Source organism: Vitis riparia, chromosome 8 (assembly GCF_004353265.1).
Source record: "Vitis riparia cultivar Riparia Gloire de Montpellier isolate 1030 chromosome 8, EGFV_Vit.rip_1.0, whole genome shotgun sequence".
NCBI lineage: Eukaryota > Viridiplantae > Streptophyta > Magnoliopsida > Vitales > Vitaceae > Vitis > Vitis riparia.
The window spans coordinates 21,082,242-21,099,427 of NC_048438.1; the positions used below are offsets into that span (position 1 = coordinate 21,082,242).

At 36.9% G+C, this 17,186-nt stretch overlaps 4 protein-coding genes across 4 annotated transcripts; 2 read left to right on the forward strand and 2 right to left on the reverse strand.

Moving 5' to 3' along the window:
* Nucleotides 1-42: 42 nt before the first annotated feature.
* LOC117919720 (tubulin alpha-5 chain-like) lies at nt 43-2,893 on the reverse strand. The gene is made up of 5 exons (XM_034836958.1): nt 2,695-2,893; nt 2,072-2,286; nt 1,801-2,000; nt 624-1,132; nt 43-518 (listed from the first exon to the last, which is right to left on the reverse strand). The coding sequence occupies exons 1-5, from the start codon at nt 2,805-2,807 to the stop codon at nt 215-217; spliced, it is 1,341 nt and encodes a 446-aa protein (XP_034692849.1). The 5' UTR covers nt 2,808-2,893; the 3' UTR covers nt 43-214.
* Nucleotides 2,894-3,437: 544 nt separating this feature from the next.
* Nucleotides 3,438-6,721, forward strand: LOC117919901 (mitochondrial dicarboxylate/tricarboxylate transporter DTC-like). Its single transcript, XM_034837189.1, has 6 exons — nt 3,438-3,807; nt 3,917-4,000; nt 4,597-4,658; nt 5,276-5,637; nt 5,891-6,105; nt 6,477-6,721. Exons 1-6 carry the CDS (start codon nt 3,691-3,693, stop codon nt 6,531-6,533), a joined length of 897 nt encoding a protein of 298 aa, XP_034693080.1. The 5' UTR covers nt 3,438-3,690; the 3' UTR covers nt 6,534-6,721.
* Nucleotides 6,722-7,282: 561 nt separating this feature from the next.
* Nucleotides 7,283-10,773, forward strand: LOC117919774 (superoxide dismutase [Cu-Zn] 2). The gene is made up of 7 exons (XM_034837022.1): nt 7,283-7,518; nt 7,605-7,706; nt 8,217-8,312; nt 8,401-8,432; nt 8,740-8,815; nt 10,390-10,443; nt 10,623-10,773. The coding sequence occupies exons 1-7, from the start codon at nt 7,437-7,439 to the stop codon at nt 10,649-10,651; spliced, it is 471 nt and encodes a 156-aa protein (XP_034692913.1). The 5' UTR covers nt 7,283-7,436; the 3' UTR covers nt 10,652-10,773.
* A 676-nt stretch (nt 10,774-11,449) lies between these two features.
* On the reverse strand, nt 11,450-16,884 carry LOC117920825 (eukaryotic translation initiation factor NCBP). Its single transcript, XM_034838472.1, has 6 exons — nt 16,617-16,884; nt 15,671-15,766; nt 15,442-15,546; nt 15,197-15,274; nt 11,875-11,994; nt 11,450-11,790 (listed from the first exon to the last, which is right to left on the reverse strand). Exons 1-6 carry the CDS (start codon nt 16,761-16,763, stop codon nt 11,659-11,661), a joined length of 678 nt encoding a protein of 225 aa, XP_034694363.1. The 5' UTR covers nt 16,764-16,884; the 3' UTR covers nt 11,450-11,658.
* Nucleotides 16,885-17,186: the final 302 nt, after the last annotated feature.

Below are 17,186 nucleotides of genomic sequence, written 5' to 3' on the forward strand. Positions count from 1 at the left end.
GATAAGATTTCAAAGAACTTAATCTGATTTTAATAGAAAACATAACAAAAAATGCTCATGGGATTTTCCAAAACCTCATTTCAGAGGTGGGAAATGATTAATTCATTCCCAAAGTTACAGCTGAACACCAGATGGATATATATACCATATCTTAAAGAGATAAAAAGGGGGAGATTAACAAAATGTTGTGATCGATTAAGTAGTAAAATGGGTCTCATTCCTCTGCCTCGATATCAACAGCTTCTGCCACAACTTCCTCATAGTCTTTCTCCAGAGTGGCAAGATCCTCCCGGGCTTCAGAGAATTCACCTTCCTCCATTCCTTCTCCCACATACCAGTGCACGAACGCTCGCTTCACATACATGAGATCAAACTTGTGGGTAATTCTCTCAAAAACCTCAGCAACAGCTGTGTTGTTGCTTATCATACATACTGCTCTCTTCACCTTAGCCAGTTCGGCCCCAGGAACCGCTGTTGGGGCCTGGTAATTGATACCGCACTTGAAACCAGTTGGGCACCTAAACATATACAGGCATTCGTTTGAATCATATGGATGGATATGGTGATGGTTTTTCAATGGTTGAAGAATCAAAACTAATGGTAATCCTTTTTTCCTTACTCACCAGTCAACGAATTGAACCGTCCTCTTAGTCTTGATGTTAGCAACGGAAGCATTGACATCCTTTGGAACTACGTCTCCGCGATACATTAAACAACAGGCCATGTACTTGCCATGCCTTGGGTCACACTTTGCCATCATGCTCGAGGGCTCAAACACAGCAGTTGTGATCTCAGGGACTGAGAGCTGCTCATGGTAAACCTTTGCAGCTGAGATCACAGGGGCGTAAGATGATAACATGAAATGTATTCGAGGATATGGGACAAGGTTAGTTTGGAATTCTGTAATGTCCACATTAATGGCTCCATCGAATCTCAAGGAAGTGGTGATTGAAGATATGATTTGGGATATTAAGCGGTTCAAGTTAGTGTAGGTTGGCCTTTCAAGGTCTAAGGATCGCCTGCAGATATCGTAAATGGCTTCATTGTCCAAAAGCACAGCCACATCTGTGTGTTCAAGGAGGGAATGAGTGGACAGCACACTGTTGTAAGGCTCCACAACTGCTGTAGAAACCTGCAAATTTAGGAACAAATCTGCTAAGGATTCCATAAAAGTGTAATAGAAATATAACTCTTCTTAACTTGTAGATGTGTTTTAAGGCTATATGGATCCTTTGGCCTGAGAATAGAAGACATTATCTGTTCTATTGAAAGTGAGTCGTTGTAAATAGTATTGGAATTGATCTCAATTCTAATATAAAAATTTGTTTGATCCTGTAAGAAGTGTTTGTTTGTTTGGCTCTATCCTATGAGACAAAACATCGACAAGGGAATTTGTTTAACCCTGTAATGGATGTCTATTTGTAATGGGTATCTATTCGTTTGACTCTCTCCCGTGAGACACACAAAAAGGAAATTGTGTTTATACGAGGGGTGATTATAACATTTTACATTAAATAAGTTTATTAGACTACACAATAAACACGACAAGGACATTTTATCTATACAACAATATTTCACATCGGAGAGATGCGTCTTGAAGGTATGAAGCCTCTCGGGCACATAATAGGAAAAAGTTCATAGTATTATATACATATATTATATGTAATCATAATTTTGTAAAGACCTTTTAGGCTAGGAGAAAGGAGTAGGTCTTTACACCAATGACCTGTCTCATGCTTAGGTTTGGCTAGCTCTGGTTCCTTTGCTTTCAGCGAAAGATTTACATGTTTGAGGAAATACCTGAGGAGAAGGATAGATGGTAAACCCAAGTTTTGACTTCTTTCCATAATCTGCAGTGAGGCGTTCAAGAACCAAGGACCCAAATCCAGAACCAGTGCCACCACCCACAGCATTAAATACCAAAAACCCTTGCAAGCCAGAGCAAGCGTCCGCTAATTTTCTGACTCGATCAAGGCACAAATCCACAATATCTTTCCCCACTGCGGGACAGAGCACCCAACAGATGAGTAGAATTGATGCTATGTACATTGTGATAAGAGTTTGCAGTCACCTGTATAATGTCCCCGGGCATAGTTATTAGCAGCATCTTCCTTGCCAGATATGAGCTGCTCAGGATGGAAGAGTTGTTTGTAGACCCCTGTCCGAACTTCATCGATAACACTAGGTTCAAGATCAACAAAGACAGCTCTAGGCACATATTTACCGGCGTCGGTCTCGCTGAAGAAAGTATTAAAAGCATCATGGCCAGCACCATTAGAGGTGCCACTGCAAGAAAATACGGGAAACCCTTTAGGTCCAACAGGAAGAGCACAAAATCTAGTGAGTCCCAAATCAAAATTTTTGTTTCTTCGAACAAAAAAAATGTGCAATTCCTTACAGCACACCAAATTCATCCCTATAAGTAGATAAATGCAGACTAAATGAAACCTAGGTACTACGATCCATCAATAGAATGTCCATTCAAGAAAAACCCAAATAAAAAAAATGTAACTGATAAAAACAGGCAGAACAACTTAGGGGGTTGTCTGCATTTATGGTCTTGTATCAGGATTTGAGATCATTTCATAACGGATCCTCAATGTGACACCAACCCCACTCATTAAATTCAAGGAAGATTGATGTCACTAACCTAGAAAAAAAAACAAAGGAGAAAAAAGAAAAAACAGAAATGACCTGGGCATCATGCCATCAGATTGAATGCCATGTTCAAGGCAGAAAAGTTCCCAACATTCATTTCCCACTTGGATCCCAGCTTGCCCAATATGTATGCTTATCACCTCTCTCATTCTTTCTCTTTTATCTTTTGTATTTGTGTTTACAATTTCAGATGTCTTCTCTTTCTCTAAAGGGAATGGTGCATGGATTTGAGAGAATGGAGAAGCGAAGTCCAAGGAGAATGACAAGGAATCAGTTTTTCTTCAACGTTAAATTAAGATTAGACCAAATTCATTCGGAGTCTGGATAGAACAAGGCCCGCCATCTGATTTGTGACTCTGCCCTGGTCCATTTAGTCCACCTATCACCATCGGGCCACTAGGCCATCTAACTAGGACTTGTTCAAAATTAATACAAATTTCATATTTAAAATGTGTTTTCAAGCAGCAGAGGTTGTGAGTTGGAGCCTTGGAGGGTAGTTGACAAACTTTATAGTATTGTCAGGATCAGGGGTCTGTCATGTGGCTGACTAAATCCAAACTTCTCTAATGCCCATGGCGGCATGGCCCATGTCCCCATTTCCATACTTAAATGGACACCACCTTAAACCCCACAAATTTTATACCTTTTTTGTAATTTGGTAATATGTCAACTACAATGTTGTCCAAAAATTTGGCTCAAACGAAACTAATTTTAGAATTATTTTCTCAATTAGGAGAAAAAATGAATGCAGTAATTGCAAAGAAAATACTAGATAATCATGAAAGAGGAATAAAGGATTTAGGCATTTAGCCGAGAATTGAGTGGGTCTGCGTGAGACTGAGGCTGAATGTTGAGGAAGTTGATGGCCATGAAGATTCTGAATTTTTTTCATCGCCCCACATAGGGAGCAGTGTTAATTTCGTAAATATATAGCAATTGCTGTGGCATAAACCCTAAAACCCCAACTACTCCTAAAACCCTTTTGATTTCTAACGCATTACTCTCGTTTTCTCTACCTGGAAGTGCAAGGAAATGGGAGAAGAGAAGCCCAAATCAAAAGGAGTATGGCCATCTGTGAAACCCTTTGTGAATGGAGGAGCCTCAGGCATGTTGGCCACCTGTGTCATCCAACCCATCGATATGATCAAGGTGGTCGCCTCTCCAATTTTCGCCTTGTTCATTGTATTGTGCTCTTGATTAATTCTGGAGGGTCTCACTTGGTTTTTTCTCAATGGGTTTTGTTTGATCGGATTCGCAGGTGAGAATACAGTTGGGTCAGGGATCGGCTGTGCAGGTTACTAAGACAATGCTTCAAAATGAGGGCATTAAAGCCTTCTACAAGGTTTGATACTTTGAGTTTGAGTAATGGATTTTGTTTTCGTTGTTGAATTGACAATGATATCAAGTGTGTGTGTGTGATTTTTCTATCTGGGTTGAAAGAACTAAGTTTGTTAGGCATTAATCAATTGGGTGATTTGAGTAGATGTTGTAGTTCGAGAGATCTTTGTCAAATCCAGTAGCTTGAATTAGATTTCTGAGGTTTTAGGTTGATTGCAGAGAAAGAGAGAGTAATTGCTGTGAAAATGTGGAGAACAATGGAAAAGAAAGAAATAAGAGCATTTAATTGGATTATTTTGCTGATTTGCTATCACCACTGCGGGAATACTCCCTAGTAGAACTTTTCTTTGAGTACCTTGATATTTCTAGTGTTCAATTTTCCTTTGTTGGGATAGGAAGAACATGTTCTTTGCAGTGTGATTGGTTGGGTCGGTGTGTATTGATTGAATGTTGATGAAAATTTTCCGCTTTCTAATTGGAGAGTTTTATGGAACTGTTTGAATTTTAAAGCCATCCATCCATTTGTGACCAGATGTTTGTTTATTGATTTAGTCCTTTTTCTTCTGGCTAATTCCTCTGAATCACATAATTCTTGTTCAGGGACTGTCTGCTGGGTTGCTTAGGCAAGCAACATATACAACTACAAGACTTGGATCATTCAAGTGAGTCTGTTTGCACATTAAAACCAAAGTTTAACATTGCTTCAGAATTGAGGATATTGTCCTTGCTTGTTTTCATTTCTATAATAAAAATGCTTTTCAGCATAATATTTCTATTTTCATTTTTTTTTTCAGAAAATGCATTTCCTGCAAAATATATTTGTTAGCTAGGGGCATACATGTTTCCTCCAAAAATAATTGATCGCCATCCCTGGTGATCAATTACAACAAATGGTTTTGACTAGCGGCACTAGAAACCAGACGCTAAGAGTATCTTAGTTCTTTATTGGTGATAATAAACTCAATGCTTTTCAAATGTAGTGTTTGATGGGGAACTCTTCTCATTTATTACTTTGTAGAAGGTTATACAACATATTGATGACTGACTTTGAATTATTATGTTTCTATATTACTAATTTGAGAAAGTAGACGTTGCAAAATTGGGTTTAGATTTGTAAAGGCTATTGTCCCATGTGGAAGAAGAAAAATTAGTGGATTTTGAAGGAAGTTGGAGTCTGATTTCATTTATTTAGATGTGGCCTTTCAAATGCTTTGGTGCATTGCTTTTTCCTGGCTTTAAGGGTGACAGGAACCTTTTAATCATTTTCCTTTTTCCTCAGGGTCCTGACAAATAAAGCTGTTGCTGCTAATGATGGAAAACCATTACCTCTGTATCAGAAAGCCCTTTGTGGCCTAACTGCTGGAGCTGTTGGAGCGACTGTTGGTAGTCCTGCAGATTTATCACTCATTCGTATGCAAGCTGATGCCACTCTACCTGCTGCTCAACGCAGGAATTACAAAAATGCTTTCGATGCACTATATCGTATTGTTGCAGATGAAGGGGTTCTAGCACTTTGGAAAGGTGCAGGTCCTACTGTAGTGCGAGCAATGGCATTGAACATGGGAATGCTCGCATCTTATGATCAAAGTGTTGAGTTTTTCAAGGATTCCCTTGGTTTGGGTGAAGCTAGCATTCTAGTGGGTAAGATAACTCCCAGACTCAATGACCAACCTGATTTCCATCTCCCTTTTTCCTTGCTCTTTTGAAAAATAAAATTGTCTGGATGTGAAATGCTAGTAATTTTGGATATAAAAGAGAGAGAACCCGAAGGAAAGACATGGATTACCACCAAATTGAAAGAAAACTTGGCACATTTACCTGCCTGTCTCATATGAACTACCCATGTTATTTACCCATGCAATGTTGGTTTGATGTTAACTTGTCTCTATTGTAGGAGCCAGTGCTGTTTCAGGGTTCTTTGCTTCGGCATTCAGTTTACCATTTGATTATGTTAAAACTCAAATACAGAAGATGCAACCCGATGCCAGTGGGAAGTATCCGTACACCAGTTCTTGGGACTGTGCCATGAAAACATTGAAATCTGGAGGACCCTTAAAATTCTACACTGGATTCCCTGTCTATTGTGTTAGGATTGCTCCACATGTCATGGTATACCCCTCTATTTCTTTGTGTCCCTTTTCTCCCCTTTTTGTTTGTATTTTACGTTTTGAGGGGTTCAACATGTGATGTTTCTCTGGGAAACACAAGAATGTATGGATCAGTTTCTCATGAAGGGTGCATAACCTGATTATTCATAATGCACTGATTTGCCCATTGTTCTCTACATCTCACTATTAGAAATCATGCATCCCACTCTGAAATTACATTTCAATCTTTCAGTAGTTATGATTTTTTTTTTCTCATTAATCCCAAGAATTTGGAGTATCTGTGGTGTGAAATAATCTTTTACTTGTAATCTTACTCTGCATGCTTACTTCCATGGGAAGTTATAATAATTTTTGGGTGCATGGATTTTGCAGTTGACTTGGATCTTCTTGAACCAAGTCCAGAAGTTGGAGGAATCCGTGGGGTTGTAAGCAGTGGAAATCTTCATAAAAAACTTAGCTTGAACAACGGCGAATAAGAAAGTAGATTCATGACTTTGTGAAAGGCCAGTTTTGCAGAACTTGATGGCTTCAGAGGTTTCTATTAGGATTTTTGCAGTGCTTTCTTTAATAATTGATCAAACTTGTGATGGAAATCATACAAAGTGATTTTTCCTTTTTTTTTTTTTTTTTTTTTTTGGGGGGGTGGGGGGGAGTTTTGAGGGGTGGGTTGGTGTGGAGATCTGATTTCTGTACCCAGATTAGTCTCTAAGTCTTGGAAAGCAGTTTGGTCAGTCTTCTGAAAAAACTCGGAGCATTTGCTGAAGCAAAACAATCGGTGTGCTTAGGTGATTCAAGTTTCTTTGACAGGAAACCTTGTTGCAGGAAATTTTTTTTAGTATTTTTGAAAATTTAAATAATTTTTTTGGTAAGTGATTTTTTTCAAAAAGTTTAAAAATTTTCTTTTACTTATTACTCAATTTTTGAAATTTTTTTGATTGAATAGAAAAAAAAATCATGACATTTAACTTTTTAGAGGATCTTAAAAATAAAATTTTAAAACAATTAAAACATAATCTCAAAATAATTCTCATTCTATTAATATCTAATAAAAAAATAATAAAAGGATAAATAATTTTATACTTGATGCTATTAAGTAATATTCAGAGTTAAGTTGAATTAAGTTAAGTTAAATTAAGTTTTATGCACCATCTTACTCTTGTTTATAGTTGTATTTTCTTCTAATGGTTTTGATTTTATCATCCGCTTTTAATGGAAAAAATAAACAAATAAAGAAAAAGAGGAGAGAGAAAAAGACAAAAAGGGCCATCACCTAAAAACCGGTTTCACAAACCCAAAACAAGAACACAAAAGCAGATAAAAAGAAGGGATTGAATGGGGAGTGTGAAAGCGGTGGCTGTTATCGCCGGCAACGCCAACGTCAGAGGCTCTCTTCACTTTATCCAAGATCCCGCCGGTTTCTCTCTCTTTTCTTCTGCTTTCTATAGATTGTATTATTTATATAGACATAATTATGAATGGTTGATTCCACTATGCATTCAGGGAGTACCCATGTGAAAGGGAGGATTACTGGCCTCACACCTGGTCTTCATGGATTCCATATTCATGCCCTGGGTGATACCACCAATGGCTGCATGTCCACTGGTTTTCTCTCTCTACCCTCTACCCTCTACTCTCTATCTCTATATATAATTGTTGTTGGGCTTAGTTTTGAAGGAAACTTTCTATAAATCCTGGCAAAGGGTATGAATTGTATTTCGATTCTCTGTTTTTTTTTTCCTCATTTGGGATCAATGGAAACTGAAAAGTCTGCACTGAAACTCAAGGGAACTGAAATTTTGTTAATGTTTAAAGCTTTTAGGCTGAATTTTTGGAGAAACTTCAAGCCGTTAAAGCAACATGTTCATCTTTAGCCCAATGAATGATGGCAAATTTGAAACTTGACATAGCTGCCATCTGGGGTTTTCCACCATAACTCAAGACTTAACAGCTGATTTTTCATTTTTATTTTTGCCCTCTGGTTGAGTTGTGATAATGTTAGACTCAAATTTTCTGTTATTTACTTTTGTTTCATTAATTTTCTATACAACCAAACAGAATAGTAGCATTTTGCTCCTTTTTGATCTTCTAAGTGGGTTTTGTATCATATTTTAGGACCCCATTTTAATCCACTGAAGAAAGATCATGGCTCTCCTACAGATAAAGAGCGCCATGCTGGTGATTTGGGAAACATCGTTGCCGGTCCAGATGGTGTGTAATGTATCTTTTATGTGTATGTAATTTGGGAATTGCGAAGAGATAATATTGTTTCTTTGACAGGCTTATTTCAATGTTGTAGGAGTTGCTGAGGTTTCGATTAAAGATATGCAGGTAATCAGATTCATAAACAGTGCCTTAAGATGCCCAATTGAAATAAAATCGTTTCATTTTGGTCTTTCATAGATTTTGAAGCATAACTGCTTCTGTTTAAATGATTTCATTTCCTTGTACTCATACTAAGTTGCTCAACTCAAGTGCTCTGAGAACAAAATAGAATCTTTCAAAATTGTATATAAAATACAAATCAATGTTTTTTGCAATTTATAAGGTTTCTCTAGTTTTGTGATAATGTGAAAGCTTTTTGATTCATTATAGAATTAAAAATTTATTCCTTTAACTCTTTCCTTCAAATTTGTAGATTTCATTAAGTGGGCAGCATTCCATTCTGGGAAGGGCAGTTGTTGTGCATGCTGATCCTGATGATCTTGGAAGAGGTATGGTCTTTAGCATTTTGATCCAGAACCAATCTTGAGAGCTTTGAGACTTTTGTTTTGGAAGTTTACTAGAATCCAACCAGAAAGATGAATCTCAATGATGTGCTTTTTAGTAATGTGAGTTAAGCTATATATGCCATGTTTTGGTAGTTGATGAGTGAAAGTGTGAGAAAATCAGTCTAGAACCAGCCAGGAAAATTATTTTTCATGTGGAAAGGAGTAACATTTACATAAAGCAAGATCCTAAAAGATAAGTGATTAATTGATTTTGAATAAGGTTCTAGTAAACTTTCAAAGAATAAGATAGGGACCGTGAATAAGATTCTCTGAGGTTTTCTGATGAAAAAAAAAGACAAGAAAAGATTCTCTGAGGTTTAGAATTCTCTAAAATGCTGTGGTAAAATAAGAAAGTAGAAGCACTAGAAACCAATGGATAAACATGAAGTATTTAGGTGGAGAGGCATTCAAAACAAGGTCGGAGTTGAAAAAATGGACTCAAAATGAGGGATATTTTGCTTTATTCTATTCAAAAGGCCTTTCGGGGTCAGACAAGTAAATTTGTCATTGTACTCTATCTAGGGGTTTTTTTTTGTTTTTCAAGTCACCAGTTAAACATATCATTCCTAACTCAGCTTAGATCCTTCTTTTTCCAGGCTTCCTTTCCTTCCATATGTAAACCACATCAGCCCTTTTAAGTTACTGGCCGATCATTGTGTGTTAGACCCTTTTTTTGAGTTACTTTCTGCCCTTGCTTACATCAATCCACAGCCAAATCATTCATCTTTCACTTCTATTCCACCAAGATGTGACTTAAAAACTCATGGAATACAACTTACAGTGAGGACATATTCTTCATTTGGCTTGAGGTAATCTTTGCAAATAAATGATGAATTGCTCAGGCAATAGTAATTCTCCCTTACAGATGGTTTTGTACCTAATCTGCTATTATAGACAACCACATATTTACTTCAGATAATAACATGTCATAATGAGCCTTGTTATGTTCTACATGGAATCTCTATGCCCATTTGGACTATACGGTTAATTATCTATTAGGACATCTTGCTTTTCTTGCTGAGCACTTTTATTTTTCAGAGACATACCCAATTTAAGCAGTTTTGAGTGGACAATTTGTTAATCATCAACATTAGTAGAAAGCAAAGTAGGAAGATATACTTGGAAGCATTCCTATCAAAGAAAAAAAAAGATATACTTGGAAGCAAATGGGACCAGAGAATATAACTGAAGAGGCCAGAATTTTAGGCTGGCAGATCTGTAGTCAGTGAAATCAACCTTATCCAAAAACCTCCCTCCTAGCAATTTTTTCCTTCTCCAAATTGAAATTTTTAGTTTCATTCCAAGTAATTGAGCCTTTCTTTTTGTGCTGGACATCAAGAAAACATGGTGGTTTCATGGCTATATCAATCAATGTTTGCTTGTGTGGAGAGTTATGGATCTCCCCTTTGTAATTGCTTTGTAGGAAAATTGAAGCATTGTTCTTTGAACTTCTATACATTTTGCAGACTATTGTATAATGTTCTTTTCGGGTTTAAGCTTAGTGACTGATGTAACAGGTGGACATGAACTCAGCAAGACAACTGGGAATGCTGGTGGCAGAGTTGGATGTGGTAATCATCTCTCCAATTATCTTTTAGTATCAAGTATAGAATTCTCACTAGAGTGGATTAAGACAGTTATTAGGGCGATGAAACCGTGCGCTCGGCTGCCTCTTGTTGGACCAGGAACTTTAATTTTCCCCCAAATCTGCATATATGTAGGAGCCTGACATTGGTATAATCTTTTGCAGGTATCATTGGGCTTCAATCCTCGGCCTAGGGTCAATTTCTTTTATCCATCTGGAAATACTGGAAAATAATCAGTGTAATGGAAGTACTGGAAAATTATGTCAGTGTAATGGTTTCTTTATGTCATTACCATGCAACGATATGTTTCTTCAATTGCCTTCTCATCTCAATGGCTGGCAGGTGAATTGGAGGTGTGAGAGAGGAAAAAAAAAAAACAGTTTTGAGGGTAATTTTAAAATAAATTCAAAAGCACTATTAAAGTGCATAAATAAGTAATATTTTTTTTAAACTCACTCAAATTGAAAAGATAAAAAAGGTAAAAGTAAAGTTCCAAAAAGCTTCCCTTTTTTCTTTTTCTTGATATATGATTGTATAATTTCCAAAAAAAATGGTAAATGTACTTCTCATACAAATTTTCAAGGGTAATTTCGAAATAAATGCAAAAACACTACTCAAACGCATGAAGAAGTAATTTTTTAATTTTTTTTTTCTTCGCTTTACACTCCAGAAAGGTAAAAATAAAGTTCTAAAAAACCTTTTTTTTTTAAGGTTGGTGTGCGATATCATAATTCCCAGAATAAAAAAAACCATCCATGGTAACAGTGTCCAGCAAAAGGTAAACTTACACAAAATTGATAAGTACGCTTTGTCCTATGATACTGCAGATGAATGATGTACATGTATCAAAGCCCGATGAGAGAGCAGCTCATGCCTCATCCTGGTGTCTTGTGTTTGACCTTTTTATTATATTTTAACTTTAAGAATTTCCTAGCTGGCTTGTTAATACCCGCATTGCTTGGTCCCAGATCAGATAAAATATGCACAACAATGGTGAAAACCAGCAAATTCATTAACGAAACTGAGAGTTTTGACTTCAGTTGAAGCTAATACAGTCTTACATTAAAACTCAGAGCGACAACCACCAAACTAGTTGTAAGGTAATATAGGAGTAACTGATTTTGATCCTGCAGGGACCTCAATGGACAGCTATCTGAACTTCCATTCCCACATGGTTGCTTAAGGAGGGAATCCACAGGATCATCCTCTCAACCATGTGTTCCTATAAGATGAGTTGTCACGGAGAGAAGCATCATGAGCCTTGTATTCCATAACATAGCCATGGGGAAGCTTCAAGTGCCGTTTGATCGCATCTCTTAGAGCCATTACAGCCTAATGGAAAAAGTAAATCAAGGTCACCATATTGTACACAAACACAGAACATATCATAATAGTAGTGAATTAGTGGTTACTGACCTGATGATCGGATGCATTGCGATTCCACACACTCAATATATCTTCATTGAAACGAATGCTTAGTACAGCACCACATATGTTATCACCATAATCAAGTTGGTCACCCACTAAGGCAAGAACCTGTATTATCGGAGACAGCTTCAATACTTCCAATATAAAGGAGAAGCAGTATTTACAACCAAATGGCAATATCTTGTAAGTGTTAAAATGTCTATAAATGATGCAAGGTTTGCAACTCTTTAATGCAAAAGAGAATGGAAAGCATGACAGTAGATTTTCTCACTGCTCAAAAATAACATATTGATAAAGAAAGTGCCTGAAAAGAGCACAACAAGGTACATAGCACCAAACAGGCAAGCAAAAGGGAAGAGGGAAAACAAAAAACAATCTACTTCTTATTTCAAGTTCAACCAATCTACAAAGTTTATCATTGACATAGAATGATCATCCATGTACACTCTAGTACAATCCTAAAGGATCCACAAAGAGGAAAAATTAATTATTTGATCCAACTGTTCTACACCTTTAAAAGACCTTTTATTTCTTTCCTTTCATAATGTCCAAAACAGGCACAAAGGAGCAATCCTTCAAAACTTTCTTCCTCTTCCCTATACAAGAACCATGACAACTCAAAAGATTGCCTCTAACAGTGGAGTGCATCAACCAAGTCACTCCAAACAAAGAAAAAACCAATTACCATAAGATTTTTGCTATGGAGCAATGGAGAAGCAATTGATCAATGGACTCTTCATCCCCTTTACATATGTAGCATCTGTTCGAAATTTTTGGCCATCTGACACATTTGACTCATTTTTGGCCAAATTTTCTCCAAAATCCAATAGCAAGAAGTTCCACTTTACATGATCATATGCTTTTTCAATGTCCAACTTGCGAATGACCCTACTATTAGTGCTCTTTAGCCTTGAATCTAAGACCTCATTTACAATGATGACTACATCTTGGATGCCTTAGGTGAAAGCTTACTGGTAAGCCAGAACCACCTTACCCACCATCTTTTTGGGCAGATCAGTCAAAGCTTTAGTTAGTAGCTTATACAACTCCCCAACTAAGCTAATAGATCTGAAATCTTTCAAGTCCTCACTCTACCTTTCTTAGGAATCAAAACCCAAAAAGTAACATTTAAACTTCTCTCAAAAGAGTTATTATCAAAGAACTCCTTAAAGAAATTCATCACCTCAATTTTTATAGAATCCCATGCCATTTTTCATAACACAGCAACGAAACCATCTGACTGTAGAGCTTTATTCCCACAACAACTAGACAAGGCAACAAAAACTTCCTTGGGGAAAAGAACCTCCAACATCCTCACATCATCACTTCCAAGTGTTTCAGAGGTCATACCATTGATGTTGGGTCTCCAACCCCCTTCTTCCATAAAGGAGATATTGGAAGGCCCTGGACACCCCCCTCTTTAATATCCACTTCCTCCATCAACCAATCCCCATTAACTCTTAACTTTGGACAAAAGGTTTCTCCTTCTCTATGCATTGGCCATTTTGTGGAAGAATTTTGTATTTTTATCCCTCTTTTAACCTGGTTTTCCATGATTTCTCCCCCCATATTATTTCTTCCAACAAGGCCCACTTGCTGAACTAAACTACCATCGATCTCCTAACCTCAGCCTCCTCAACAGTGAGAACTAATCTCTCTCCTTGAACCCCATAAAGTAATCTGGTTTGGGGCCATGAGTTTTTTCGATGCAAGGTTCCCAAAGACCTCTCTTTATTCCACATTTGTAAATCCTGCTTGAGGGCCTTCAGCTTTGTTGCTAGAATGTGACTGTATGAAACACTCACATTATAACTCATCCACCAGTTACTAGCTCATTGAAACCCTCCGATTTAATCAACATGTTTTTCAAATCCAAAGGGAGATTTACACCTCCACATCCCCCCACCATCTAGAAGTATGAGGGAATGATCTGAAATCGGATAATCCTGTCACCACATGTTTTCAATCAATATAAGAGACTGGATATACTTCAGTTCTATGTTAATGGGATGCATGTACATAGGTAAGATACGGGTGTAGGCATAGGATTTGTTGAACCAATAAATGCATTCAAGTGTCCAAAAAACAGGTAAAGCTATTTATTAGAAAAAGGTACCATGAAATAGAGGACTGGCTTGTTAAACATTTCTTACATGTGGGTTTAACCATAAATGATGCTGATTTCTATAAAACATAGCAAACAATTGGTCTATTTGAAATGCAAGAGGTTATATGGGGCTATTTGCACATCCCTTAAGTTAAAAGATGGATTTTGAGGAATCTCTTTCCTAATTTCAATGAAAACCTAGACCTGATGCTAACAATCCTTCACAAACCCTTCCTCGATTTTTTCCACTAGGAGACCTAGATCCAATGTTGATAATCCTTCACAAATCATTTGTCTAATTGTTCCACTTTAGATAACTCTCCAGTAGTTGAATGCTTCTAGTATCATGAACATGCCCTAAAACTTATCTCATGTCTGTACCTGTGCCATATCATAATGAAATGGGCACTTTGGTGTTCGTGATGACTTTATGTTTAACAGCTTCAATCAGATAGAGCTTAAGGGTTTGTGCCAAGTCCATATTTCACAGCTTCAATCATAATTTTACCATATTGCAGCTATTTAATGAGTAATATCAGCATATCTTATCCATATGAAAAGGACCAAGAATCGTCATAACCAGCACATCTAAAGTTCTCCATCAGTGAAACAGGTATAAGATGTTGCATAAAATCAGTTTTGAAATTTGATCACATCTCAATAGAATGAGGTAAGGGTTTTAAACAAGCTAAAACAGCTTTTAGCCCTCATTAACAAAAGAAAGATTAATGAGCAACAGAACCACTAATGCAGGAACAAACTAGGCTCTTTCTCTTATACATTAATAAAATATTCATCAGTCTGAGCTCTTTTTCTTATAAATTAATAAAATATTCATCAATCTGAAATTTATGTGTACATCTATGCTGGGGAAAGCCATTTCCACAAGTGTGGCCCTATACTAGGAGTCTAGGAAACCTCCATCAACTTAGTGATGAGAGTTTCCTCTATCTTCTCAATTTTGAATTCTTACACCAGTTTTAAACAGCACAACCTACATAGGCTTTCAGAAATGTAGGTGGAACTCCCTCACAAGTCACAAGCATGGAATATGAAAGGAAAGACCCGCAGAATATAAAGAATGAGAGACAATTGGTAACATGCTCAAATCATAAATGGCTCAAAATATTGAAAAAGAATATCAAAATCGCATGACTACTGTAGACTATCAACAGGATATGATATTTAGAATTTTTTCCTCACCAGATCTTCCCAGAAGCGACCTGACACGACTTTTTTGAATCTAATTATCCACTTACCACCATTGCAATTAGCAGAATCCTGACACATAAGAAATTTCATTCAGGTTAACCACAATCTAGGGTTGAATTTCATACATTTTAGCTTCTGAAGATAATTATGTAATAAAAAGGAAGTGAAAAATAAGGAATAAAAAATATCATTAATTAGACAAGAAAGAAAATGCACAGAAAGATTCAAATGTTTACCTCCCATAGAGGGCGAATTCCCTCTTTGAAAAGATGCAAATCAGTTGGGCTAGGCAAAGCAGATGGACGGGCCAAATGGCAATAGCAAATCCAAAAACCTTCAACCTAGGTACATATAATTTTCAAAATCTAGATCAACACAATGGGCCAACAAAAGTAAATTCACATTGACATAACTAGATTTTCATTCATCACACTCTAGGCATGCCGTGCTAGAAGAAAATCTTACCGTACTGAAATCCACAATTTTCTTTATATTGTCCTCGTATGATGTTTGGGTTCGAACTCCAGGTGTTCGACGAGTGTACCAAAATACAAACTTGTGCTGTTCAAAGGAATATCGACAAAATAAGTGATACTAAATCAGACTCATCATAAATCGCATAAAAGACAAGACTAAGCATGTTATTGAAGATAATATAACACACCATCATGCAAAGATATAAACACAAATGGTCTAAACCACAATAATGCCTTCAGCATTCATTTGCAATCAAGCCCAGTAAAACTAAAATTTGGCAAATATGTGACCAACCAGGAGGTGGTGACACCATCATCCATATAGTAACCTGCAAGGAGCAGGTGAATTGCTTTCCATATCAACTTATCCAACCAGGAGGAAGACAACCAAAACAAGCGTCAAAAAAATATTTGCCATCAGGTTTAATCATACTAAACAAGATTCTTCTTACCATGTATGTGGAGAGACTTGAATAGGAAGCACCCCGGTTCATAATTTAACTAAAAACTTCATATTTATTGGAATTCTCTTGGATTTTACTCTAAACGAACAGCATCAATTTTCCTAGAGATTTCTTCTGTCAGCAGAAAATGGAATTTTCCAAATCACAATTAAATCCATTTCCATACACCTCATTGCCATGTCATAAATTAATTCCCCCAAAAATCACTAAACACGAATTTAAGCACCACAATAAATCCATTATTATCTCTAACCTTCAATTTCCATATAACATTCTAATCAATAAGATCCTCGCCATCACAGACAACAAAAAGATAAAATAAAATAAAATAAAATATTCACCGACTTATCAGCAGAAATTGAAAAATACACCAGAAAGAACGAAGCAAACAGCCAAATAATCATAAACACGTAAGCGTTTGACTGCGAAAATGCGCGCATGAGGAGTGATAGAAAAAGAGAGAGACCAGACCTTCAGGGGATGAAGACCAGCTTTGAGATCACGAGCCTGGCGTTCCCGATCTTCGGCTTCTTTGTCACTATTGAATGAGGTCGCTTCAGTCACGGATTGGGGGTTCAAGCCCTTGCTCTCCGCTTCCTTCTTCTCTGTAATCTCCATACCCAACACTAACCCTAGCTTCACTCCAATCTCTCTGAGAAGACGAGAGAAAAGAAAAACAGCTTCTGTTGTCGACTTTTACCACTCCTAACCCCGTCGCTGAAGTCGGCCTGGGCTCACCTGTGCTGACCCAATTTTTGTTTGCAGACTTGGGCTTCCTACATATTCCCAGGTTATGACGTGTACGGCCTATTGACCTTTTCAAGTGGTCATTGTTCATGACTATTGATGATGGTTGGGCTGAGGCCCACCATTATTTTATTAAAAGGAAAAATCATTTTAATATTTTATACAAATTTTCATTAAAGTATATTTTTTTGTACAGGTTTGACCAAGAATAAAACTCTTTCAAATTTTCTCAATGTAGTTAAATAATATTAAAGGCTTTAAAATTTAGATAATTGACGGAAAATCGTAAACATT

Excerpts from the sequence above, each read along its gene's own strand:
- LOC117919720 (XM_034836958.1), bottom strand. The coding sequence starts at position 2,807 with ATGAGAGAGGTGATAAGCATACATATTGGGCAAGCTGGGATCCAAGTG. Across the intron at positions 1,133-1,800 it reads CCATCTATCCTTCTCCTCAG|GTTTCTACAGCAGTTGTGGA; the intron begins GTATTTCCTCAA and ends CTAAATTTGCAG. Across the intron at positions 519-623 it reads ACGGTTCAATTCGTTGACTG|GTGCCCAACTGGTTTCAAGT; the intron begins GTGAGTAAGGAA and ends GTATATGTTTAG.
- LOC117919901 (XM_034837189.1), top strand. The coding sequence starts at position 3,691 with ATGGGAGAAGAGAAGCCCAAATCAAAAGGAGTATGGCCATCTGTGAAA. Across the intron at positions 4,001-4,596 it reads GCATTAAAGCCTTCTACAAG|GGACTGTCTGCTGGGTTGCT; the intron begins GTTTGATACTTT and ends ATTCTTGTTCAG. Across the intron at positions 5,638-5,890 it reads TGAAGCTAGCATTCTAGTGG|GAGCCAGTGCTGTTTCAGGG; the intron begins GTAAGATAACTC and ends TCTCTATTGTAG.
- LOC117919774 (XM_034837022.1), top strand. The coding sequence starts at position 7,437 with ATGGGGAGTGTGAAAGCGGTGGCTGTTATCGCCGGCAACGCCAACGTC. Across the intron at positions 8,313-8,400 it reads CATCGTTGCCGGTCCAGATG|GAGTTGCTGAGGTTTCGATT; the intron begins GTGTGTAATGTA and ends TCAATGTTGTAG. Across the intron at positions 10,444-10,622 it reads TGGTGGCAGAGTTGGATGTG|GTATCATTGGGCTTCAATCC; the intron begins GTAATCATCTCT and ends AATCTTTTGCAG.
- LOC117920825 (XM_034838472.1), bottom strand. The coding sequence starts at position 16,763 with ATGGAGATTACAGAGAAGAAGGAAGCGGAGAGCAAGGGCTTGAACCCC. Across the intron at positions 15,767-16,616 it reads CTGGTCTTCATCCCCTGAAG|CACAAGTTTGTATTTTGGTA; the intron begins GTCTGGTCTCTC and ends TCCTTTGAACAG. Across the intron at positions 15,275-15,441 it reads GAATTCGCCCTCTATGGGAG|GATTCTGCTAATTGCAATGG; the intron begins GTAAACATTTGA and ends CTTATGTGTCAG.